We start from the raw sequence: 6,899 nt of genomic DNA, 5'->3' as shown, positions 1-6,899 counted from the left end.
AGGGACACACCTGGAATGGGGACACACCAAAAACGGGACACCCCAAAAATGGGACACCCTAAAAATAGGACACCCCAAAAATGGGATAACCTAAAAATTGGGCACACCAGAACTGGGACACACCAAAAATGGGACACCCCAAAAAACAGGATACCCCAGAACAAGGACACCCCTGGAATGGGGACATCCCAGAACTGGGACACCCCCAGAATGGGGACACCCCTGGAACCAGGACACACCGGAACGGGGACACCCCAGAATGGGGATACCCCAAAACCAGGATACCCTGGAACCAGGACACCCCCAAAACTGGGACACTCCCAGAATGAGGACACCCCAAAACTGGGACACACTGGAATTGGGACACTCCCAAAACTGGGACACACCGGAATTGGGACACCCCCGGAACGGGGACACCCCCGGAACCCCCGCCCCGAGGGGTGCAGGGACACAGAGAGACACAGAGAGAGCGGCGCCGGCACGACGCGCCCGCCGCAGGATGGACTCGGCCAACCAGGCGTTGGCCAACCTCAATGGAAGACTGGTCAACCTCAATGGAAGGTTGGCCAACCTCAATGGAAGACTGGCCAACCTCAATGGAACGTTGGCCAACCTCTATGGAAGGTTGGCCAACCTCAATGGAAGACTAGCCAACCTCAATGGAAAGTTGGACAACCTCAATGGAAGGTTGGCCAACCTCAATAGAACACTAGCCAACCTCAATGGAAGGTTGGCCAACCTCAACGGAACACTGGCCAACCTCTATGGAAGGTTGGACAACTCAAAGGAAGGTTGACCAAGAGGAGGTCTACCCATAGGCTCGGCCAGCTGGCCAACTTGGACGCTCGACCAATGGGTGGTTGGCCAATGGAAAGCTGACCAATGGAAAACTGACCAACTGGAGGTCTACCCATAGGCTCAGCCAACTTGGACGCTTGGCCAATAGAAGGTTGGCCAATGGAAAGTTGACCGATGGAAGGGCCACACATTAGGTTTGGCCAGCTGGCCAACTTGGACGCTTGACCAATGGGCAGTTGGCCAATGGGTGCTTGACCAATGGAAGGTTGACCAATGGGGTGGCTGGCCAATGAGAGCTCTACCCATAGGCTTGGCCAGCTGGACGTTTGACCAACAGGCGGTTGGCCAATGGTAGCCCTGACCAACAGGCGGTTGGCCAACTGGAGACCTGGCCAATGGTAGCTCCACCCACAGCCTTGGCCAACAGAAGCCTTGGCCAACCAATGGGAGCCTTGGCCAACGAGAGCCTTGGCCAACCAATGGGAGCCTTAGTCAACCGTAGCCTTGGCCAACCAATGGGAGACTTGGCCAACCAACTGGAGCCTTGGTCAACCAATGGGAGCCTTGGCCATATGCGTCTTGACCAACTGGAGCCTTGGCCAATGAAAGCCTTGGCCAATGGGAGCCTTGGCCAACCAGGGTTGGCTGTAGTTTGGCCACCTGGAACCTTGGCCAATGGCAGCCTTGACTAACTGCGGGTTGGCCAACAGTAGCCTTGGTTGCCTGTAGGTAGCCCAACAGTAGCCTTGGTCAACCATCCCATTGGCCAGCCACAATCTTGGCTGCCTGTAGTTTGGCTACCTGGAGCCTTGGCCACCGACTGTGGCTCTGCTGGCACCTTGACTAGCCACGACCTCGGCCACCAGCTGTCCCTCAGCTTGGCTGTAGCCTTGGCCACCACCTGAAGTCGAGCAGTGGCCGGTGCTTTGGCCACCTGTAGCCCTGCCTACCTACAGCTCGGCCACCTGTAGCCTCGTTACCTGGGCCATTGGTAGCCTTGGCTACCTAAACTGGACCACCTGGAGCCGTGTCCACGTGGAGCCCTGATCACCTGTCAATTTGACCACCTGTGCCCTTGACCACTGGTAGCCCTGTCCACCTGTAGTCTGGCCATCCAATAGTCTTTGGCCACCTGAGCCCTTTCCACTTGTCACCTTGACCACTGGTAGCCTTGGCCACTTGTACCTTGACCACTGCTAGTCCAGGGCCACCTGTAACCTTGGCTACCAGCAGCCTTGGCCACCTGAGCCCTTGGCCACTGGTAGCCTTGGGCACCTGTACCTTGACCACTGGTAGCCTTGGCTACCTGTACCTTGACCACTGGTAGTCCAGGGCCACCTGGACCCTTGGCTACCAGTAGCCTTGGCCACCTGTATCTTGTACACCTGGACCCTTGGCCACCTGTATCTTGTCCACCTGTAATCTTGACCACTGGTAGCTTTGGCCACCAGTAGCCTTGACCACCTGGATCCTTGACCACCTGAACCTTGACCACTGGTAGCCTTGGCCACCTGTACCTTGCCCACAGGTAGCCTTGGCCACCTGTACCTTGCCCACCTGTACCTTGCCCACAGGTAGCCTTGGCCACCTGAACCCCTGACCACCAGCAGCTTTGGCCACCTGCAGCCTCACTCGGCCACCGCCCAGTCGCCGCAGGCCCCGCCCCGGTACTTACCTGGCGCCCGGCCCGGGGGGGCCACGGGGTCCCCCAGGTGTGTGGGGGGGGGTCAGACATGCGGAGTGGGGGGGGCTGGGGGATTTTGGGGGTCCGGGGGGGGGTCTGGGGGTACTCACAGTGCATGTCCCGCTCGTGCTCGTACTCGATGAAGGCGTAGCCACGAGGCTTCCCCGAGCGCTTGTTGTACACCATGTAGATCTGCAGGTGGGGACAGGTGGGGACAGGTGAGGGACAGGTGAGGGACAGGTGAGGGACAGGTGAGGGACAGGTGGGGACAGGTGGGGACAGGTGGGGACAGGTGAGGGACAGGTGGGGACAGGTGGGGGACAGGTGGGGACAGGTGGGGACAGGTGGGGACAGGTGGGGACAGGTGGGACAGGTGAGGACAGGTGGGGGACAGGTGGGGACAGGTGGGGACAGGTGAGGGACCCCAAAAATGGGGGGGGGGGGGGACACAGCTGTGACCCCCCCTGGGCACAGGGATGTTTGGGGGGTCACAGAGAGGTGGCTGTACTCCAGGTACATCTCCAGGTGTGACACCCCAAAAAGTGGATTTGGGGACAGGTGTGACCCCTCTGGAGAGCACGGGGTGTTTGGGGGGCCGTTTTTTGGGGGTGACCCCCCCCCCCCCACTCACCCTCTTGATGGGGCCGTAAACCTCAAATTCCCGGCGCAGCTTCGACTCCGTCGTGTCGTAATTCTGGGGAGAAACGAGGAGGGGTGACCCCAAAACTGGGGGGGGGGGGGTTCCCAAGAACTGGGGGATCCCAAAGATTGGGAAAACCCACAAAAATCTGGAGAAGACCCCAAAGATTGGGAAAACCCACAAAAATCTGGAGAAGACCCCAAAGACTGGGAAAACCCACAAAAATCTGGAGAAGACCCCAAAGATTGGGAAAACCCACAAAAATCTGGAGAAGATCCCAAAGATTGGGAAAACCCACAAAAATCTGGAGAAGACCCCAAAGATTGGGAAAACCCACAAAAATCTGGAGAAGATCCCAAAGATTGGCAAAACACCCAAAAATCTGGAGAAGACCCCAAAGATTGGGAAAACCCACAAAAATCTGGAGAAGATCCCAAAGATTGGGAAAACCCACAAAAATCTGGAGAAGACCCCAAAGATTGAAGGGAACCCCACAAATTAGGGGGGAGCACCACAGATAATGGGAGATCCCACGGATTGGGGGGGATACCCCACAATTAAGGGGGACCACGTGGATTGGGGAACCCCAAAGATTGAGAGGAGACCCCCAAGGGCCTGGGGAAACCCCAAAAATGGGTGTGAGTCCCCCCCAAACTGGGGGGACCCCATTTTCTCCCCCCAGCACTCACCACTCTGGCCACAAACAGGGTTTTGAAGGCATCTCCTTGAGCGTTGGGGTCATTGTGAGGGTCCCCTGGGGGAAAAGAGGAAAAAGAGGGGGGGTCAGGAGGAGTCAGAGGAAAAGGGGGGACCCCCCCAGCCCCAGGGGAGCCCCCCAGGACCCCTCCCCAACTTACAGAGTTTGAGCTCGGACTCCACCTCCTGCTGCCTTCGCTCGATCTTCTCCCGCCGCTGTTGGGGGAAAGAAAAGGGGAAAAGTGACCAAAAAATGGGGGTGACCTCAGGGGGTCCCCAAACCCACAGGCTCCACCCACAGCCCCCCAAAATCCAGATGGGGACCCCAAAAAACCCCAGTGGTGGAGGGGGAGCACAACCCAGGAGGATCCCCTAAACCCCAGGGGGGATGATCCAAAGTCCTGCCTTGAGGACGAGCTGAAATTTAAGGGGGGGGGCAACACCCCCTTGGTGGGGTTTTGGGGACACCCCCAGCACCCCCAGCCTGGTGGGGAAGGGGCTGAGCCCCCCTGGAGGGGTCTGCACCCACTTTTGGGGGGGTTTGCCCCCCGTTTTTTGGGGGGTTCCGGACCTACCTTGCGCTCCATGCGCTCCTCGCGCGTCTCGGCGCGCGTCGGCGGGGGGGCATCGCGGGGGTCCTGGGGGGACACAGAGGGGTTTGGGGGGGTCCAGGAGGGGTTCGGGGGGGGTCCAGGAGGGTTTTGGGGGTGGGGAGGGGGTCCAGGGTGGAGTTATGGGGGATTTGGGGGGATGAAAGGGAGAATTAAGGGGTTCCAGGGCGGCTTTTGGGAGTTTTGGGGTGGGGTTTGGGGGGTCTGGGGCTGTTTTGGGGAGTTCTGGGGGAGTCTGGGGAGGATTCTGGGGGTCTGGGGTGGATTTTAGGGAGTTCTGGGGTGAGGTTTTGGGGGAATTCTGGGGGTCTGAGGAGGGTTTAGGGGGGGGGGGGTCCGGGGGTTTTGGGGAGATTCTGGGGAGGGTTTTGGGGGTCCTGGGGGTTTTGGGGAGATTTTGGGGAGGGTTTAGGGGGTCCTGGGCGTTTTGGGGAGATTCTGGGGAGGGTTTTGGGGGTCCTGGGGAGATTCTGGTGAGGGTTTAGGGTAGGGGTTAGGGGGGTACTGGGGGTTTTGGGGGAGATTCTGGGGAGGTTGTTGGGGGGTCTGAGGGTTTTGGGGAGATTCTGGAGTGGGTTTTTAGGGGGTCCTGGGGGGTTTAGGGGGGATTGTTGGGGAGGGTTTAGGGGTTCCTGGGGGTATTCTGGGGAGGTTTAGGGGGTCCCGGGGGTATTCTGGGGAGGGTTTAGGGGGTCCCGGGGGTTTTGGGGAGATTCTGGGGAGGGTTTAGGGGGTCCTGAGGGTTTTGGGGAGGGTTTAGGGGGTCCCGGGGGGTTTGGGGTACCTCGAACTCCCGGATGTAGGGCGCGATGCCGCTGTAGGGTTGGTTGTGGTGCTTCTCATGGGGTAACTTCTCCAGGGGGGGCAGGTAAGGGATGGGGTCCCGGGGGGCAAAAAGGGCCAAAAGGTTGGGGGGCAGGAACTGCGTCATCTTGGGGGGCTCTGGGAGGGGGCAAAGGGTGGGTTAGGACCCCCTGAACCCACCCAAGATCATCCTAAAATATCCAAAAATCCCCAAATTCTGCCCTGGCTGCAGCTACTTCATCCCACACTGAACCCCAAAAACTCACCCCAACCTCACAACCTCACCTGGGACCCCCCCAAAACACCCCCAGACCCATTTCAGACCCCCGAAACCCCACCTAGGACCCCCCAAAATCTTTCAAGGCCCCTTTTACCCCACACCAGCCACCCCCAGACCCCCAAAACCCCACCTAGGGTCCCCCAAAACCTTCCTGGGGCCCCTCTCACCACACACCAACCACCCCCAGACCCCCCAAAATCCCTTCCGGACACCCTCGACACCCAAAAACCCAACCCCCAACACCCACACCCAGCCCCCCAGAACCACTCGAGAACCCCAAACCCCCCCCAAAATCCTCCCAAAACCCCTCCCCCACCACCCCTAACCGCCCTCAGACCCCCAACCCCTCACGGCAGCGCCCCCCCCCTCACCCTCACACCCCAACCCCAGCCCCCCCCAGCACACCCCCGCCCCTCCGGGCCTCTCCCCCTTTCCCTCCCCGGGTCCTTCCCGCGCAGTTCCCCCCTGGGGACCCCTCGGGACCCCTCAGGGCCCGGCCCCGCCGCCCCCCGGCCCTCACGGACCCCGCGCTCCCTCCGGCCCGGCCGCTCCGCGCGCGCCTCCCCCCGCGCATGCGCGGCCGCCGCGGCGCCACCGGAAGTGAGGGAGAAACCGGAAGTGGCGGCAGGGGAAAGGCGGGGAGGGGCCGGTAACGGCTGAGAGGAGCCGGTGGGCGGGGTTAATGCTGGGGGCGTGGCTTAGGGCGGGGAAAACGCGGGTGGGGGCGGGGCTTGTGGGTGACGCGTTTAGGGGCGTGGCTTTGCCCTAGTAACAGGGTGGCCACGCCCCATAGCAACGGGGGCGGGGCCACTTCCGAGCAACCGGGGTTTCCATGGCAACTGGGGGACATCCTCTGCGCGTGCGTCGTCCCCCCCTCATAGCAACGAGTCGTTGCCATGGTAACCAGGGTTACAACCAAGAATTGGGGGGGGGGGCGCCTCACCTCCTGTCGTTACCATGACAACCGAGGTGACATTCCCCCCCCCCCCCGAGGTAACCAGGGTGTCTCCCCTCGTCCCGTTGCCATGGCAACCGCGGGGGGGGGGGCGACGACACTACCCCTTCCTCCCCCCATTTGGGGGGGGGGGGGTTGTGTCATGGGGGAGGGGTGACCGGAGGGGACACCCGGGGTCCTCCCTTCCCCCCCACCTTGGGGACACTCGGTGACCCCGGGGGGGGTGAGTGGGGGTGGGGACGACCCGAGTATCCCCTCCGGTCACCCCACCCCCCAAGGGAGTTCCTCCCCCCCCCCCCCCCCCCTTTGGGGACACTCGGTGACCCCTGGGGTGGGGGAGGACCCGGGTGTGTCCGGTCACCCCCCCCCCCCTCTTTGGGGACACTCGGTGACCCCTGGGGTGGGGGGGGAGGACCCGGGTGTGTCCGGTC

General features: G+C 61.4%; 1 protein-coding gene across 3 annotated transcripts; it reads right to left on the bottom strand.

Moving 5' to 3' along the window:
* Nucleotides 1–1,702: 1,702 nt before the first annotated feature.
* LOC127061232 (heterogeneous nuclear ribonucleoprotein A1-like) lies at nucleotides 1,703–6,093 on the bottom strand. 3 transcript variants are annotated; one of them, XM_050987838.1, is made up of 8 exons: nucleotides 6,038–6,093; nucleotides 5,214–5,371; nucleotides 4,394–4,456; nucleotides 3,980–4,034; nucleotides 3,812–3,876; nucleotides 3,114–3,176; nucleotides 2,080–2,674; nucleotides 1,703–2,048 (listed from the first exon to the last, which is right to left on the bottom strand). In XM_050987838.1, exons 2-8 carry the CDS (start codon nucleotides 5,358–5,360, stop codon nucleotides 1,846–1,848), a joined length of 1,191 nt encoding a protein of 396 aa, XP_050843795.1. In that variant the 5' UTR covers nucleotides 5,361–5,371; nucleotides 6,038–6,093; the 3' UTR covers nucleotides 1,703–1,845. The 3 variants fall into 3 exon arrangements, with proteins under 3 accessions (XP_050843795.1, XP_050843794.1, XP_050843796.1); XM_050987837.1 differs by having other exon boundaries at nucleotides 1,703–2,079; nucleotides 2,111–2,674; XM_050987839.1 differs by having other exon boundaries at nucleotides 1,816–2,674.
* Nucleotides 6,094–6,899: the final 806 nt, after the last annotated feature.

This window comes from Serinus canaria, unplaced genomic scaffold, assembly GCF_022539315.1.
Source record: "Serinus canaria isolate serCan28SL12 unplaced genomic scaffold, serCan2020 HiC_scaffold_304, whole genome shotgun sequence".
NCBI classification, from domain to species: Eukaryota; Metazoa; Chordata; class Aves; order Passeriformes; family Fringillidae; genus Serinus; species Serinus canaria.
This window is presented reverse-complemented; position numbering and strand designations above follow the sequence as displayed.